The sequence below is a fragment of the Triticum aestivum genome, chromosome 2D (assembly GCF_018294505.1).
Source record: "Triticum aestivum cultivar Chinese Spring chromosome 2D, IWGSC CS RefSeq v2.1, whole genome shotgun sequence".
Taxonomy (NCBI): Eukaryota; Viridiplantae; Streptophyta; class Magnoliopsida; order Poales; family Poaceae; genus Triticum; species Triticum aestivum.
Window position 1 is genome coordinate 247,619,304 of NC_057799.1, and position 18,126 is coordinate 247,637,429.

Below are 18,126 nucleotides of genomic sequence, written 5' to 3' on the forward strand. Positions count from 1 at the left end.
AGAAGTGGAGGCATTATGTGTGGGAAACAAACTGATCATCAAGACAGACCAACAATCTCTGAAATATATGACTACTTAGAGATTAACTGAAGGAGTTCAACATAAACTACTTCTTAAGCTGTTGGAATATGATTATTCCATTGAGTATAAAAAAGGAAAAGAGAATACAGTGGCAGATGCACTGTCTAGAAGAGATAGCAGTCACCAGATACAATGCAATAGTATCACTAGGGTCATTCCAGCCTGGACTAAAGATGTAATGAAAAGTTATCAGGGAGATCTAGATACTGACAAAGTTTTGAAGAAAGTTGCTGCAGACAATGAGCCACATCCAAAATTTTCTACTCACAATGGCCTACTGAAATATAACAAGAGGACATATGTGGGAGCTAGCACTGCATTCAGTCAGAAACTCCTACAAACTTTTCATTCCTCTGCTTTAGGGGGTCACTCTGGCATTAAAGCAACATATTACAGGATCAATAAAGTGTTTTACTGGCCCAACATGAAGAAAGACATTGAACAATTTGTCAGCCAGTGCCCTGTGTGTCAGCTAAACAAAGTGGAACATATTCATCCTCCTGGACTTCTCCAACCTCTTCCCGTTCCTAATATGGCTTGGTCCCACATTACTATGGATTTTATCACTACACTGCCAAATTCTCAAGGCAAAGAGGTCATTCTGGTGGTAGTGGACAGACTAACAAAATATGCTCACTTCCTACCTTTGGCTCATCCTTACACAGTCCAAACAGTGTTTGAAACATTAATGGATAAGTGATCAAATTACATGGTCCGCCCATCTGCATTATGTCTGACAGAGATTCAATTTTCACCAATGCTCTGTATCAGGAACTGTTTAATGCTTTTGGGGTGAAGATCAGGTTCAATATTGCTTCCATCCACAAACAGATGGCCGAACTGAGAGAGTCAACCAATGTTTAGAGGCTTATCTAAGGGGCATGGTTTTTCAAGAGCCAAAGAAATGGTTGAAGTGGTTACCACTGGTAGGATTGTGGTACAACACCAGCTACCACTCATCACTGAATTGCACTCCATTTCAGGCACTCTATGGTTACAAACCTCCACAAATAGGAGAATTTGCTGCAGAACAGTTACTAACTCCAGAAGCAACTCCGACCATATCTGAAAGAGAGCACATGATGCAAAGATTGAAAGCAAATCTTGAGCACGCCCAAAGCAGGATCAAGCATTTCGCTGACAGAAATCGTACAGAGAGACAATTGGAAGTAGGTGACATGGTGTTCCTGAAAATATAACCATACAGACAAAATGCTTTTGGTCTGAGGGGTTCACTAAAGCTCAGGTCTAAGTTTTATGGGCCATATAAAATTCTGGAGAGAATTGGAGAAGTTTCTTACAAGCTTCATCTTCCTGAAGGCACAAATATACACCCAATGTTTCACATCAGTCAACTCAAGAAGCACATAGGCCACCAAGTTGTTCCTCTTCCTCATGTTCCTATTGTAACTCCAGAGGATTATGTCAAAACCATTCCAGTAGCAGTGCTTGATCGTCAAGTCATACAAAGGAACAAATCTCCAGTGGGGCAATGTTTGGTGCAATGGGAAAGTTTGGCTCCGGATGATGCAACATGGGAAGATGCAGCCTTCCTCAACAAGACCTTCCCAGGACACAAGCTTTTCCGCCTCGAGGACAAGGCGATCGTCATGGTGGCGGCATTGTCGGGACTCGAACAAAGAGCCTACTGACAAAGATCCCGCAGAGACAAGTCCAGTTCAGACAAGCAACGGTTCAAATACGCAGCAACCAGCTCAACGGCTCGGATGGAATCCTCACCGTTTCACCTGGGGTTAAGTTTCAGTCACTGTCTATAACCGTTAAGTCTTGTTTAAGGGTTCTACCGCGATGAGCTGGACTGTAGCTTAAAAGCATTCGCGAAGGCGTGGCTCAGCAAGTTGTAATTCAGATTTCCTTTTAGTTGGTAGGTAGAACCCTAGCTATCGTATGGAAGACGGGGTCTCTTGCCTCGCGATCCATCTATTGTACCACTGAACTCCCAGAATTTCCTCTGTTCTTGCATAATTCGAGACGATCTAGCAATTCCTGGTAATTTGAGCCTTACACGCGGTGAGCAACTCCTCTGGACCCCCCTTCCTCCACCTCGACTCGGTCGCCGTTTGCCGTCCCCGAGCACATCCGAGCTCACGCGTACTCGTACGTACGTGCGTGCGTGAGCTGCCGCCTGCTTTTGTTGCACTGCTGCTCGACTGCGCGCCTGCTCTGCTGCCGCGCTATCTCTCGCTACTGCTCCTGATGCGTTTGCTGCTTCTTGCTGCTCACCGGCTGTCGCTCCTGATGCTCTACTTGTTGTCGTCACCGCCTACTGTGTCGCTGCTACCTACTGCTCCTCCTCCTGTTGCGCGCGCTGGCTTGGCCGCCCCCGCACGCGTCGCATCACGCCCACCCGCTGCTTGCCCGCCCACCCCTGGCGAGCCTCGCGCTTGACCGCCGCATTGTTGGAATTCCGTCCACAGGATCGATCACATCAAAGTAGACGAAGAACACGGGCACGAAAACTTGGCCAAGGGCACGTGTCGTGCCCCTTCTTTCTCTTTTTAGTTTCTCCTTTTTCTCACCACAATGTTACAAAGTTATGCCCTGGCTGCATATATATATGACAAATGTTTCCTACAAGCAGTGGTAGTTACCACCACTTGCGTTTTGTATGTTGTATGTAGTATCTGTCGAAACCGAGAGTATGTATGTGTAGTATGTAGTATATAACAATGATTAGGTAGTATATATACTAATTTTTAGGTAGTATGTACCTTTTTTGAGTATGCTCTTTTTTACGTACAAATATGTACGTATTTCATAAATATAACAAAAACTATGGGCTCATATGCAATTTTTTCATGTAACTTGCTTTGAAATAGCTTAAATATAGTATATGAACATATTGAAAATAATAAAATAGTATATATAGTACCATATGGTAGTATATGAGACATGTGGAGTAACTATCACCGGGTGGTAGGATGAATTTTCCATATATATATATATATATATATATATATATATATATATATATATATAACAGAATATTATTATGTTAGCATCGGTCCCTATAAAGGCGCGATGTGCAGAGCACGGTAGAAACTCCCCGACCCGCTCTCAACCTAACCCGCCTCCTGCCACCGGAGGCAGCCGTCGCGGGCGAGCGAGCGACTGCGGCAGCCGGAGCGAGGGAGCCCGCGGCGCCGTGACGGGTCGCTCCTCCGACCCACGCGCTGACGCCAGCCGGCCGTCCGCTCCTCCGCCGACCGGCTATGCACACTGTCAGGACTGTTGCCGATTCAGGCAACAGCCTGAACCAGTACAGGGCAGGATTCGGTTAACTCGAAGAAGGAGCACCGTCAATCTTCGATCGCACGGCAGCCAACGCCCAATTACCGTTTCGTCCAGGCGGGACTTCCCTGACCACTGATCTTCAGATGGACGGCTGGAGTGGACGCGAGCACCGTAGCTTCAGATCAACGCTACCTGTAGTGGAGCTGCTCTGTCCCTTTTGCTTTTTCACTTTCTGTAGCTATTTAACGGAGCCGATCCTTGTGTGGAGGGCATCTACCTTGTAATTGGGCTGTGCCCGAAGCCGCCGTGTTCCGGCTGGCACCAACCCTAGCTACTTTCCCCTTTGCAATTCCTCTGAAATCACATCCCAATTGGAACATATTCCTGTGTTTCTCGTAATAGATGCTTACAATTCTCGACAGTACTGGCTAGGTCCTGTCAATTGGTATACAGAGCAAGGTTTAATCCTCGGAGGCGGCTCGTAGCGGACTTCAGATCGGATCTGGAGAAGGCTTGGTGGCGGCGCGAAGCAGGGAGGAGACGGCGGCGGTAGACTGTTCGGAAGCAGGATTGGACCGGTGAGTGGTTTCTGAAGAATCTTTCTTCAGTGTCAAATCCCACCCAACCCTCCCTTCCAGTGCTTCTTTCTCCGGCGACGGACGACATTCATGGCAGCTCCGGCGTGGCGTTCGGGACGAGGCCAGGTTTCCGGAACACCAGAGTAAAATCCCTCCCTCCACTCCCAAGAAGCAGCTCCGGCCACGGCTCTCAACGCCGAATGATCAACCCTCCCCTGGACCAGATGGCGAAGGAGGACGAGTCGTTGGACACAGCGTCTCTGGAACTAGAATCTCTGCAGCTGGACATCAAGACCCTGAGGCAAAACAGAGAAGAAGATAAAAAGGAATTCTATGACTTCACTGAAACTGTCAACAGAAATTTTGCCAGCATTGACAGAAACTTCAAGAAGATACAGGCGAGCTTGCGCAAATTAACTGAGGAAGAGAAAACTGAGGAAGAAGAAGAAGATCCAAGTCCTCACTCTGGCTATGGGAGTACTATACCTCCTGGCCGCCCCAAGCAGCTCTCAGGCTCAAACCAGACTGCACGACCAGGAGCCACAGTAGCTGGATCTGCTGTTCTTATTGATAAGGCAACAGGAAAAGAACTGAACTTGGATGGCACACCTAAAGGGCCTTATAGACATCCAAATCATACGGCAAACAAAGTGGAAATCGTCACCCCTCAAAGTAATGTTGGAGCAAACCAGGGAGCACTTCATGCTGTGGAAGAGATACATGAAGAGGGCCATCACCAGGAGACACAACGAACACGACCTTTGCACAATGATGTGCGAAGGAACATCTTAAGTGTCAAACCTGCTAAACTTAACATCTCTGAATTTGAAGGAACTGATGCAGATTCTTGGATACAGAACATCGAACAGTTCTTTGAAGCTTCCAGAACACCCCTAGAACAGAGAACAGAGATTGCAGTTTCTTACTTAAAGGGAGAGGCCATTCAGTGGTGGAGGGGAACAGGATATCTGGTCACTAACATGCCCTGGCACAGATTCTGTACCTACTTAACTGACAGGTTTGCACTCACTTCTGTGTGTGAGAATGTAAAAGCTTTTCACAGTTTGACACAATCGGGCACCGTGGGACAGTACATTACTGCGTTTGAACAGAAAATGAACTTAATGAGAAGGGATAATCCAGCAATTCCTGATGATTATTATATGAATAGTTTCATCTCTGGGCTAAATCCTTATATACAGAGCCATCTGGAATGTCTGCAACCAACCACTATACAAAAAGCTATGTGGTTTGCTAGGAGAATGGAAAACTCTTGCCCTCCAACTACCAAAACCCACACCCCTTACTACAGGAAACAAGCAACTGTTGAAACCAGCAAGCAGCCTGTCTATACTTCCACTCCTGCAGCTACTGTCATACAACAGGCCAGAGAGAAAGGGATACGCTACAAATGCAGAGAACCTTGGTTTCCTGCTCACAAGCAAGTCTGTAAGATGTCTCAAAAGGCACAAATCCAAGCTCTGCAAGAACTGAAGAGTGATAAACCTGAGGTGATTTACATTGTTGATGCAGAGGAAGAAATGTCTGAAACTGAAGAGGAATTAGAAGATAAACAACAACTCAAGATTTCCATGCATGCAGCTACGGGTTCACCTGAAGAGTCTACCAAGCACACATTTACTCTACAAGTTAAAATGGGACAAACAATGGGACTCGCTCTGGTTGACAGTGGGAGCACCACCACTTTTATGTCACCACAAGCTGCTCAACAGGCTGGTTGTAACATTACTCCAGTAAAGAGAGTCCAAGTCACTGTGGCCAATGGTGGCAAATTAACAAGTGATTTCTCTTGCGTTCAGGCAAAATATTCTATACAAGGAGAGAGCTTTCAATCTGATTTCAGAATTCTGAACCTCACGGGATATGATATCATTCTTGGAGCAGATTGGATGTTCAAGCACAGTCCTGTTACCTTTGACTTGCCCAGAATGGAACTAACAATTAAGACACAATCTGGACAGTTAAAGACATTTGTTGATGAAACGCTCCCAAACAGCCCCTGTACACCAGAACTACAAGATATGGACCAGATTCTTGACAATATACTGACTGGAGCCTTGATGTGGATGCAACCAGTACAAATCCAGCCTGAAGAGCTTCTACCACAGAAACCAGCAGTAACTAAAGTGTTAGAAGAATTTCAAGATGTGTTCCAAACACCTACTGGACTTCCACCAAAAAGGGATTGTGATCATGCCATTAATTTGGAACCAGGAGCACCCGTGATCAATCAAAGGTGCTACAGGATGCCCCACCAGCAGAAAAATGCTCTTGAAGCAATCATCAAGGACTTAATTGCTCAAGGAATCATAAGATTGAGCACAAGCCCTTACTCCTCTCCTGCTATATTAGTCAGAAAGAAAGATCTAACTTGGAGGCTGTGTGTGGATTACAGAAAGTTAAACTCACACACCATCAAGAATAAATATCCAATCCCTCTAATTGAAGATCTGTTGGATGAGCTCAATGGAGCAAAAATATTCACCAAAATAGACCTCAGAAGTGGATATCACCAAATTAGAATGAAAGAGGAAGATATTGCAAAAAGTGCTTTCAGCACTCACATGGGTCTGTATGAGTTCTTGGTAATGCCTTTTGGAGTGACTAATGGCCCACCATCATTCCACCAACTTATGCACTCTGTTCTGGGCCCTCTCCTCAGGCATTGCGTGCTTGTGTTCTTCGATGATATTTTAATCTTCAGCAAGTCATTCGAGGAACATCTGGAACATTTAGCTCTTGTTCTGTCTGCTTTGAGAAAACATAACCTCTATGCAAAACTCTCCAAATGCACGTTTGCCCAACCCAAGGTGGAATACCTAGGACATGTCATTACTGCTGAAGGTGTGTCCACTGACCCTGCAAAAGTAGAAGCAATAACTCAGTGGCCTACTCCTGAGAACACCACTCACCTCAGAAGTTTTTTGGGGCTCACTGGTTACTATAGAAGGTTCATCAGAAATTATGGGATTGTGTGCAAGCCTCTCTATGAAGCTTTGAAGAAAGATGGTTTCAAGTGGGAAACAGAACAACAAAATGCATTCCTGCAGCTCAAAGGCCTCATGACACAAGCTCCTGTGCTAGCCATGCCTGATTTCTCTCTGCCATTTGTGCTAGAAGCTGATGCTTCTGGATATGGGATTGGTGCAGTCTTAATGCAAAAAGGACAGCCACTTGCATTTCTCAGCAAGGCCATTGGACCTAAAGCAGCAGGATGGTCTACTTATGACAAGGAAGCTTTGGCAATTATTGAAGCAATAAAAAAATGGAAACATTACTTCGCTTCCTCTTCGATTATTATCAGGACTGACCAGCAGAGCCTCAAATACATCCAAGAGCAGAAGCTCACGGAGGGTGTGCAACACAAGCTACTAATCAAATTGTTGGGCTACAAATTCACTATAGAATACAAAAAAGGAAAAGAGAACAAGGTGGCCGATGCACTTTCCAGAGTTAAACATTCTGTCCACTCCTTCTTCTCCTCTGTGGCTATTCCTACATGGATTACTGATGTAGTAAACAGTTATAAAGAGGATGCCAAGTGCTCTGAATTGCTGTCCCAATTAGCTGTGGCTCCTAATGGAAAACCACCATACACTCTCACTAATGGGGTGTTGAGGTACAAGGGCAAAATCCTCATTGGAACAACCACACCTCTCAGAACATCCTTGATAACTTCATTTCACACTTCTGAATTGGGGGGTCACTCTAGAGAAAGAGCCACATATCATAGATTGAAGATCTTGTTCACCTGGCCAGGAATGAGAACTGCTATGAAAGCATTTGTGCAACAATGTCCAGTCTGTCAACTGAACAAAGCTCATCATTCTCCTTACCCTGGTTTATTACAACCATTACCAGTTCCTGATTTTGCTTGGACTCACATAAGCATGGATTTTGTGGAAGGACTACCTGTCTCAGAAGGCAAGGATATGCTGTTAGTAGTAGTGGATAGATTCACTAAATATGCCCATTTCATAGCCCTCAAACATCCAATCAATGTCAAAGTGGTTGCTCAAGCTTTCACAGATAACATCTTCAAGTTGCATGGCCTGCCAACTGTTATTGTGACGGACAGAGACAACATTTTCACTAGTCACTTGTGGCAGCACCTGTTCAAGAAAATGGGCGTCAAATTACATCTCAGCACCTCCTATCATCCTCAAACCGATGGGCAGACCGAGAGGGTAAACCAATGCTTGGAGAATTACTTAAGGTGCATGGCATTTGCACACCCCAAGAAATGGCACAAATGGCTTTCCATGGCCGAGTGGTGGTACAATATCAGTTTTCATACTGCCCTCAAAATGACACCGTTCCAAGCCCTTTATGGTAAACCTCCCCCATTGATTGCGGAATTAATGCTACCACCTCCAGAGGGAGACGATGCTCAAGCAGAGTTGGACAGGGAGGCAATGGCCCAGCAAATCAAAGACAATCTGATCAAGGCCCAACAGAGGATGAAGCACTATGCGGATAGAAAGCGATCTGACAAGAAATTGGAAGTGGGAGACATGGTCTATGTGAAACTTCAGCCTTACAGACACACTAGTTTGAGCATCCACAGACATCTGAAACTGCACTCCAAGTACTATGGGCCTTTCAGAGTCCTGGAAAAGATTGGTCAGGTGGCATATAAACTACTACTACCTGAGGGCTGCCAACTTCACAACACCTTCCACATCAGTCAGCTTAAAAAGCACATTGGACCTGATGCAGTGCCAAATCCCAAACTGCCTCTTTTGGACCAAGAAGGACACATTCTGATCCAACCGGAGGTCCTGCTCCAAAGAAAGCTGATTCCAAGAGTCCAAGGGGACATCAGCATTCCCGTGGTTCAGTGGCTGATCAAATGGGTTAACCTACCGGTCGAAAATGCTACCTGGGAAGATGTTGCTTTCATTCAGAAGGTTTTTCCTGCCTTCCAGCCTTGAGGACAAGTCTGGTCTCGATGGGGGGGGGGGGGGGATTGTCAGGACTGTTGCCGATTCAGGCAACAGCCTGAACCAGTACAGGGCAGGATTCAGTTAACTGGAAGAAGGAGCACCGTCAATCTTCGATCGCACGGCAGACAAGGCCCAATTACCGTTTCGTCCAGGCGGGACTTCCCTGACCACTGATCTTCAGATGGACGGCTGGAGTGGACGCGAGCACCGTAGCTTCAGATCAACGCTACCTGTAGTGGAGCTGCTCTGTCCCTTTTGCTTTTTCACTTTCTGTAGCTATTTAACGGAGCCGATCCTTGTGTGGAGGGCATCTACCTTGTAATTGGGCTGTGCCCGAAGCCGCCGTGTTCCGGCTGGCACCAACCCTAGCTACTTTCCCCTTTGCAATTCCTCTGAAATCACATCCTAATTGAAACATATTCATGTGTTTCTCGTAATAGATGCTTACAATTCTCGACAGTACTGGCTAGGTCCTGTCACACACCGAGCCGAACCGATACGAGCTGGGTAAAATCCCACCCACCGCCCAGCTCCCACTAGCGAATGGCCTCCGCCCCTGCTTTCAGCGCGCCGCCGCCGGCCTACCGCCACACGCGCCGCCGCCGGCCTCCCGCAAGACTCGCCGCCGCCGGCCCCCGCTTCCACCCGCCATCAGCCACCTTAAAGGGCCACCCAGTCACCTTCACCGCCGCCACAAGCGACGCGCCTCCTCCCATGGATGCGGTCGCCGCCCTGCGCCTCCTGCTGGCGACGAGCCCAGTCCTCCTTCCTTCTTCCAGCGACGCGCCGTTCAACGCCACCACCACTGCCAGTTCAACGCTGCCCCGACAAATCCTGTGCGTCAACCCCCTGGCTGACTTTGCTTCTCTCAACTTCAAAAAGAGGTTCCGTTCAGAAGCTTGAACAAGAAAAAGAGGTTCATTCAGAACTTGCGTGTGGTGTCTGTACTGCTGCTAACCTTGTTTTGCTTCTTTACAAAGCCTCTAGGAATATTAGTACTGAATTGTTTATGTCAGTTCCAGCCGGCAAGTGGCCCTGCACAACAACATGCAGCAGTTCGACAGGGGAGTGTGGGTCAGTACCACGCCGACAAGTCAGGCAGACGTCCTTTGCATCACGAACTAGTGCAGTTCGATCTTGCGCAAGCGGGAAATTCCCTGATGCCGAGTGTGTCAGTACCACCCTACACAGCAGCAATCATTGTCTTCTTGCAGCTTCCATTGAACAATTAATCCAAGGAATTTTGGGTGGAGCAACATTTGTCGGTCTTAGGAATCTCGATCATTATTCACCACCAGCCATGGTGATGGTCATTGCTGCTCTTTCCATCGCATGGGAGCCGGTTGTTGCTGCCCTTCAATATCTCTATATCTGAACTATTGTTGCTTGCTATCTCACCCCTCTCAAAACTTTTTGATGGTTCGTGTACAGAGAAATACCTTTTTTGTGTTTCTTTTTTAAGTCATTATATGCTCTCGAAATGTTTATGTTTATGCCTCAAAAGAGAGAGAGAGAGAGAGAGAGAGAGAGAGAGAGAGAGAGAGAGAGAGAGAGAGAGAAAACCAGTACGTGTGTCTCACTCTGTTACATAACATTTTAATTATCTTTGCCACAAAGCTTCATTTATCCAGAGAAGTTCAAAGTAAAGATTAGTTCACACTTTAGGTTTTTCTCCTTTGGTCTATTTGTTCAGTTCTGAATCCTTCGGTTTTGGTTGCAGAGAAAGTTCAAAGTTCATGCTCCTTTGTTTTTTGTTAAGTCAGGCAGAGTCAGGTCTTGCTCGGGCATCATCTCGTCTCGTCCGTTCAGCAAATGCCTCCAGATAAGTTTACACTTGTGGTTATTCTCGTTGGTTTAATTCTTCAGTCCACACTCCTTGGGTTTTTGTTCTAGAGAAGTTAAAGAAAACCTGTAGAAGTTTGTGGTAAGTTATGTTTCATTTGAAGCAGGAACATCAACTGCCACACCGTTGGTGTTTTGTATAATTCGTACCAATTGATTCATATGTTTGATTCTAACCCTTTAAATTTTACTGGACTACGCAGCCCAAGGACATGGTGTTGAAGCTGTCGGGCGTGCAGAGGCAGGCGGTGCTGAAGCACGGGGGCTTGTTGCTGCCAAGGGGCCGAACGACGCCCCTGTACTAGAGCAGGTAGTACTGCCTGGGCATGTCCACCTGCGACGTACCTGGCCACGGTGGCGGCACAACGGCGTCGAGCACGAGCTGCACGCAGCGCTTGCCCATGCAACCCGCCGCCTGCTAGCCCCGCATCCTGCCGGCGGTCGTCTCCACATCAGTTCGATTTGGGCACTTGGGGCAGCGGCTTAAAAGTTGACTGATGCCATGATTTGGCATTTGCTCTATGAATAGTGAAATAGTGTTGTGTATTCTTATCAGTTCATGGTAAGCACCCGAGCCGCCTTGGCCGCCTACTCATCCTCCACCTTGGCCACCTACTCATCATGTGCTGGTCAATGGTACAGATTGCCATCATGATACTTGTATTGGGGGCTAGAGCTCATGTATTACTCCCAGGTAAGTTCAAAATTTCATGTACATTGACAATGAATAAGTTCAAGTATATTAATAATTAGAAGTTCAGGTATATGGAATCTGATGCTTGCTGTGTGCATATGAGGGTCAGTTCATCTATGTGTTTGTTGTTTGTCTGAAGCACATCTAAATTTAGTGTCATTGCTAAAATGCAGGTTTAATTTTGTTGGTGTATGAATTTTCCACGGCAATCTAGCAGAAAAATGAGTGAAGGGGCATGTGTTTCTGAAAAAAATGTGTATGTTCAAAATGGGAGGCACGGTACATAGGGATGTTGTCCATCATCATTGATTGATTAAGTCACATGCGCGCGCGCACACACACATATTGACTGAACTACCCTGACATCGATGATAGAGCCTTTTTCTAATTCCCTCCTACACGACGACAGTACAATGATAGAATAAAAATCAGTTCAAAATATATATGCTGGAGGTTTGTTGGAATGACAGAAAACATCAGTTCAATTTTTCTATACCATCGCTTTTATTGCTAGATGTTCTAGTCACTTGTTTTCTTGATGCCATCAGGTGTTTGCTTAAATGCTTTCCAACAAAAAGCTCCAGAAAAGTTCATAGTTTGTTTTCAGAAAAGCTCCATGGCATTTCCTCGGCTGCAGCATGTACATGCATCCCTACAAAAAAAATGGTGAGCATACCCCCAGTTGCACGCTGCTTCCCCTATGCTCTGCATTTTTCTTCTTGGAGCCAAGCTGTTGTTGCTAATGCGTTTGGATTTGATAAACAAGATAGAGAATAAAAGGGACGGGTGAAGAGAGAGCAAGTAGAGGAGAAAAATTGTGGGAGCCAGGCTTCTTGAAACATTGCATCCGAGCTGATTCTGGCTGCCTCACGAGTTGACAACTAACTTATTTACAGAACTAAAAAATATATACGTTGCACTAAATATATATACGTTGCACTTCATCTTTACAGAGCTTATTTTCTAATAGCACCATGCCGTGCCTCTTGTGCTGCAAGACTGCTAGTTCTTCAACTAAAAAATATATACGTTGCACTTCATCTTTACAGAGCCAAATCCCGGTGTGCCCAGCCGCTGCTCGTGAACCCCGCCTCCATCAGCCCCACTTCAACGGAGCCGTCAGTTCGCAGGAGTAGGGGTAGCAGGTTCACCCGACGTCCGACGCATTCTTCCATCTCCAAAAATCTTGTTTTTTTAGTTCAGTTCTTCGTCACATGTTTCACTAGCTGAAAATGCATGGTGTTCTTAAATTGCTTGCGGACCACTAGTTGTAATTGCTTGACGAACAGAGCAAAGGTTTGTATCTTCATCTACAGTTTTTTCAGATATTCGTCGTATGCACGAGCACGGCTATATTTGCTTGTTATGATCTAGTGGGCAACATTAACATTTTGGTAGTCCTTCTGCAGGGCCCAAACCCACTATCGTGCAAGAAAAAGAAAGCAAAGCCCCAACCATCAGCTGCTCAATCATCAGGTAATTAATCAGCACTAAAACATACGTGTCTAATCCAATGTTGCGAAAGCAAGCTTGGAGTTGCCTGACTTATCTTTAGGTGTAGAACTGATAGTAAGATGGAGAAGAGATAATGCAACAAAAATCTTAGATAAGGCAGTGAAGTCCATTGCGCATTCTGATTTTTTGTAGCTCCAGACATCAGTTGTATTGAGACATGGATGGCTCTACACCTGAAGCACATATATCTGACAAGCATGATCACATGTTCCCTTCAGGGTCTGATGGCCCATGGAGAGGCGAAGCGAAAGACGGTTAGGAAGCGCAAGAGAATTGGCAAAGACAGCAAGTCCATCTGTATTTAATAGCAAGTCCATGTACTACTACATGAGAAGTACTGCTAGTGAGACTTCACTGCCCCATTTCAACAAACTTGTATACGCAATCCTGGTTTGACAAAGTACTCTGCTGCTGGTTTCAGTTCCCTCACTGGATTTGCAGGCTCACGACCATCCTCTAACACCCCGTCAGTGCCACCGATTTAAAGGAGCTCCGTGAGCGTGTACTTCTCCTGGTATACAATTTCGTTCCTCCCTATATTGCAGTCATTTTGGTTAGTAAACTTGTATGGACGAAAAAGAATTGTGCCAGGAAGTTCATATCTTAAATCTAGATAAGTTCGAAAAACAAACCACGACCAGTTTGAAAAAGAACCACCCTCGCGCCACCGCGGCGCCCAGGCCGTTCACTGCCGGCACCACAGTCCGTTCACCGGTGACACAGAGGCCGTTCAACGACGCAATGGTGAGGTCTGGCCTTTCCCCTTCCTCTTTTTATGTAGCCTCCGAGTCGAAGTTCACCTCCATGTGCTACTCCACTCGTAGCTCCCAGCCTACCCTCGAGCAAGTTCGTGCCGTGCACGAGATCAGTTCAACCTGTGCACTTGGTACATTTGTGGGAATGTCTGAGCAAAAAGAGAAACCACATATTTTTCTGCAACATTTCGACCCTGCATCCCATGAGTTCCTGATTTATTTCTTTTGTGCAATAGTTCGACCTCGACGCTTGTGGCAGTCCCACAAGGACGAGTATGGTCTACGATCGAGCAGTTGGTTCCCAAGCGAGTTCTTGGCTGAAGGTGGGCTTCCACGATGAGGTGTGGAACGCAATGTACATGGAGATCCTGATGGAGTACGATGATGGCGATGTGGCGCAGGTGGACCTCATGGAGTTTGGCTGGGCTGGCGGCGGTCGGCGGTGGACGCGGGTGCATGAGTTGTGGGGCTCCATCTGCCGCTCGACCACCACTTACTCCCACTCTGTTCACTGGTTTTGTTTTCATTGTCACGCCTGTTCCTCGTCGACCTGCAGCAGGAGACACGAGATCACCCCGGCACTGCTGGTCACATGAAGGTCGCCAAAAATGGTATATTCTCCATAAAAATAGGTGTTTGCTTATCTATATTCTCTATTGTTGAATTATATAATGTTAAAAAGTCCACTAGATGAAAAATTCGCTGTGTTAGCTAGATCAGTACGAGTGCTCATTAGTAAGACAAAAGTAGCAGTACTGATCATTACGACTTACACAAATACTAGTACTGATCAGTACTATATAGAGCCAAGCTTCACTATGGATATTACTGACCATAGGAATTTATTAGAATAATTTAATGTTTTTGTAGCTCACCTCTAATTTGTTTCTCTCTACTGCTCTTTTCTCTCACCATTTTGTTTCTCTCTGTACTGCAGCACGAGAGAGGTTTGGACGGACGCTGATCACTAGCCCACTATGACGCCGCCGATCACTAGCACGAAGGACACCAGCAGGTTGAGGATGAAGTACATGACGCAGACAATGAGGACGACCGAAACATGGAATCCGTACACATAGCACCAACTGCAAATTCAAAATTTCTGTCTGATGATTTGATTGCTACTTCTTAAAGAAAGTGTACATAACAGTTAGATGTTTCTGCAAGAAAGGAAAATTTGTATGAATCAAAAACAATGATCAGTATGAATCAAAAACAATGATCAGTTCGATAGTGCTCTCTCCTGCCTATTTTGGTTGATGCCACGAATAGTGAAAAAATTGTATGGGAATATTTAATTATTACTAGCATGTAAGTTCAAAAAATAAAACACAGTCAGTTTGTCTGTGAATTTGAGGAAATCCGTCAATGGACCCGAGGAAATTATGCTCAAACAAAAAACACAACACATTATTCGGGTAAAAATTTATTTCAGTTCAGCTACACAAACCATGCAAGTTCGATAATGATGATACCATAAGTTCGGACAAGGAAACAAATATGAATTTAAAACCAAAAACTTTCACTTCTATAAGTTCAAGTGCTCATCCATACACGGTAATTCAAGTTGGTAAAAGTTCAAGTCGCAAAACAAAAGAAGTCCAGAACATCATTGCAAGAAATGTGAGTTAAAAAAGAAACAAAACATTTTTCTTTTATAAAAAATGTCATTCAGTTCAACGATACAAACGATGCAAGTTCGGGGACGATGATATCGTAAACCGTTGAAAGGCCTGGCATGCTGCTGGCAGACGCCTTGGCTGAGTACCACTTCCCCTCCTACTTGCTCATGAGCGGCCACATTACACCCCAGGAGAGGACGGCGCCGAAGAGGAGGGAGAGGTTGACGAGGTGCGAGCAGATCATCCCGGCGCCAACATACGTCAGGCTGAAGTCGAAGAAAAATCTGGCCACGGAATCATCGAGAATTTAAAATGGTGAATTCTCTCATGCATTTTCATTTTTCAACCATCGAAACTTAAAAATTGTTCAGCGAGAGAAAAAAAGAAGAAGTCATATAGGCGTTACGTTTACTTCAGGTTTTTAGCCCGAAGGTGGGAAACCGGCGGAAGCCGCAGACGTTGCCATCGGTGTAGAACCACTGGAAGAAGCTCCAGAAGAAGCTGATCCCAAAGTACTTGAGGAATCCCACGGACCTGCTGCCTGTTGCGGTAAAGGTTGAAAGAAATTCTGAATCAGTCCGGGCCACCCGTTTCTAAAGCATTTTTTACACAGTTAAAACACGATTTGATTCATCGTAGCTGGGAATAAGAAGATGTCCTTTTCACGCAAAAGAAAGGAAAAATAAAAAGGGTCGGACCTTGCATTCTTATCTCCTTGAGGTGTGTGGAACCCGTTTATGAGGACGGCAGTGGCAGTCCCACTTCGGTAGATTAGCTTGTAGTCGATCATCAGTACCTGAAAGTGTTTAGTTTCACCACCAAATCGTCAGTTAAATTGAAGACCGATTGCGACTACGAATCAATTGTAAATATCTTTCTCATCAAGAACAAAAATAAAATGCAGACTGGCTAGGTTTAGTCAGTGACCGCAACCCTGGTGCTACGGTCTTGCGAGCAATGCCTCAAGTTTCAGTTCTTCTGACAGTATAGCAGCGACCCAGGAAAATCGGGAAGCGCGGCTCACCATGGACACGGAGAGATCAGAGAGGGCGCTGGAGCATGGAAATGGAATTAAGCCCATAGTTTTAATTTCTTTGTGTCCTCATAAATACAACAAATCAACAAATCATGGTGATACCTAATCAAATTCAACAAATGAACAAATCAATCAAGGGGCGGTTGACCATTGGCCATCTCTCCTTCTTTTACAGCAAAAGCCTCAGCTTCTTGGTGGGGAGAGGGCTCTGCACCTCCTCCTCCTCGGCCCACCTCTTCACCCCTGCTTTCTCCGGCATCGGCAGCAGGTTCAGGTCGAAGTTCCTCAGCACGGCGGAGGACGCCGACATGGAGACGGACATGGACATGGACACGGAGGTGCCGTCCCAGTAGTGGCAGTGCTTGTGCCCTCCGAGCGCCTGCCCGGTCTTGAAGCCCCGCCCGCAGACGGTGCACTGATGCGGGCCGCCGCTGCTCTCGCCCGAGGACGCCGCCGCGCTCGCCTCCGACCCACCGCCCGCGGACGCCTGCACGGCGATGCAGCGCTCTCCGGTGGGCGGCGGCTTGCGGTGGCTGGACTTGTGCCCGCCGAGCGCCTGGTACGATGCGAACGCCTTCCCGCAGACCGCGCAGCTGAACCGCAGCTCCTGAGCCGGCGCGGGGGACGGGTTCCACGCGCTCGCCTGCTGCTCCTTGTCGGTGGCGACGAGCGCGGCGAGGCAGATGGCGAAGTAGTCGTCCTTGTTGAGCGCCGGCGTGGCGGTGGGAACCAGGGAGAGGGAGAGGTCGGTCTAGTCCGCCACCATCCCGCGGACAAAAACAAATCCTAACCGGACTCTAATTTACTAGTAGTTAACTCCTATCACAACACGGACTAGTACTTCTGCTACTTGCGTGCAACCAGCCACACGTACTTTCCTTCAAAAAAAATTTCCTTCCTTCCTTCCAAAAAAAAAAGCCACACGTACTAATCACCGGCTACCTTGATCACCATTAGTCTAAATCTAGTATAAACTCCTACTACATGACTCAACCAATGCTATGACTAGGACAAGATTACCTAAGAATCTTCCCCTAATCTTGATTTGTTATCTTCTTGTACTCGTTCTGATCTTGGCTCGTTGAATATCTGCATCTTGTCGACTCATCGACTCAACCGCCATATCCGTACACCGAGTATGACCCATTTGGAAACATGCAGAACCTTCTTGCTCTACAATGTTGTGCCACAGCCATTGCTTGGCCGCTGCCTTGCACTCGGTCCGCACCATACTCAATATACTTGCTTGCAGTAGATCCACTCTTCACTGGTCGCACTCCTCGCTTTTTGATGGCTTCGCCTACCATCATCCGCCTTCGGCATCACACCGAATCTCCGCAACCAGGACGCTCCACGAGGACATGGACATGACTCACGGAACACCGTGCATACCGCTTCAACTCCAACGAATCACACACAGAGACGAGCACTTGGACATGACGACGACTCATAGACGCAACAACGACTGATCTTGCAAACTCGCACGACTCCTTGACTCATCCAACTCCCCTGGATGACGATCTTGATGAGCTCCAGTACCGCACCTCGGCACCACCTCTCCCATCAACGATCTCCTTCCACCATCTTCCCGACGACAACCTGTCGTCTACCACCTTGTCGCTCCACCGAACGACGATCGCCTGACCCTCCTCGTCGCTGCATCACCCAACGACTTCATGACCCGCCCCGGGGCGCTAGTAGGTCACCACCCTGGGGCAAGCGCGGCTTCAAATCAACCTTGCTCTGATACCAATTGTTGGAATTACGTCCACAGGATCGAT

General features: G+C 46.6%; 1 protein-coding gene across 1 annotated transcript; it reads right to left on the bottom strand.

Moving 5' to 3' along the window:
- Window positions 1-13,514: 13,514 nt before the first annotated feature.
- On the bottom strand, window positions 13,515-17,299 carry LOC123055759 (zinc finger protein 36). The gene is made up of 5 exons (XM_044479633.1): window positions 17,288-17,299; window positions 16,448-17,096; window positions 16,008-16,361; window positions 15,716-15,850; window positions 13,515-15,593 (listed from the first exon to the last, which is right to left on the bottom strand). The coding sequence occupies exons 1-2, from the start codon at window positions 17,297-17,299 to the stop codon at window positions 16,515-16,517; spliced, it is 594 nt and encodes a 197-aa protein (XP_044335568.1). The 3' UTR covers window positions 13,515-15,593; window positions 15,716-15,850; window positions 16,008-16,361; window positions 16,448-16,514.
- Between the last annotated feature and the right edge of the window lie 827 nt (window positions 17,300-18,126).